Genomic DNA, 921 nt, shown 5'->3' with positions numbered 1-921 from the left:
TACATATCATCACTTCTGCACAGTAATCCAGCAGAAAGATTTCAAAATTCCAAATTTTTTTGTGATTAGGTTAGTCCTCTACCAGTTCACTATCCAAATATTTTCAAGTGTCTAAAGAGTACTGCAACCAGTAGAGAACAAGAGGGGGCAGGGCTCCAGGAGCCATCAATTGCATCAGCTGATCGATCCGTTGCAGAACTGCAGCATGCACTAGAAATCTTTTCTTTTTTTTAAATCTCAGATTTCTTATATATGCCTCTTCCTAGTCTATTCTAAGTCTTGCTAATATACCATTATCATTTCATATTCACCTTTCTGCCATGTTGTAAAACTAAAATAAAAACTGAGAATAAGAAAACTGACAGCAAGAGAAGTATGTTCTCTTAAGTTTTGACATACACAGTTCAAGACCAAGTTACTTATTCCACTTTAATCTGTCCAGTTTTGCCTGCACCACGGGAAAAGCCATTTATGCCTACCAAGGAAGACAAATGAAGGCCAAAACTGACAACGAGTGTGACTACCCACATACCGGGGTACGAACTACGTTAGAAAAGCAGGACATTCAAACACCGGGAAGAGAAGCTGTGGCGCTCGTCGGTCGTGCCTACGAAACCACAACGAGGAGCAGCACGTAGTGACAAATGACAGCTTTTCCTCCCCCTCCCTAAAGCCCACAGCTATACGACGAGAAGACCCGCTGCGTATTTGACGGGTCACAGCCTCTTCCGACAGCTCTGACACGGCACCGGCACGATGCTGGGGCCGCTCCGAGGCACGGCAGCTTCGGAAACCCGAGGCCGGCGAACGCCGTCCGGCAGCGCTGCTCGGGAACGACCGGCTTCCCCCGCCGCCTTCCCGCTCCTGGCGAGCCCCCCCGTTCGCACTCCGGCTCCCCCGCCCAGGCCGGGCGATACCTGC

At 49.2% G+C, this 921-nt stretch overlaps 1 protein-coding gene across 1 annotated transcript in view; it reads right to left on the bottom strand.

Annotated features, from left to right (window-relative positions):
* SPRTN (SprT-like N-terminal domain) overlaps positions 1-322 on the bottom strand; it is a 3,939-nt gene extending 3,617 nt beyond the window's left edge. Inside the window, exon 1 of the mRNA XM_009891160.1 lies at positions 312-322. Coding sequence (XP_009889462.1) covers positions 312-322 — 11 coding nt within the window. The remainder of the gene's footprint in view (positions 1-311) is intronic.
* Positions 323-921: the final 599 nt, after the last annotated feature.

This window comes from Charadrius vociferus, unplaced genomic scaffold (genome assembly GCF_000708025.1).
Source record: "Charadrius vociferus isolate BGI_N301 unplaced genomic scaffold, ASM70802v2 scaffold78, whole genome shotgun sequence".
Taxonomy (NCBI): Eukaryota; Metazoa; Chordata; class Aves; order Charadriiformes; family Charadriidae; genus Charadrius; species Charadrius vociferus.
This window is presented reverse-complemented; position numbering and strand designations above follow the sequence as displayed.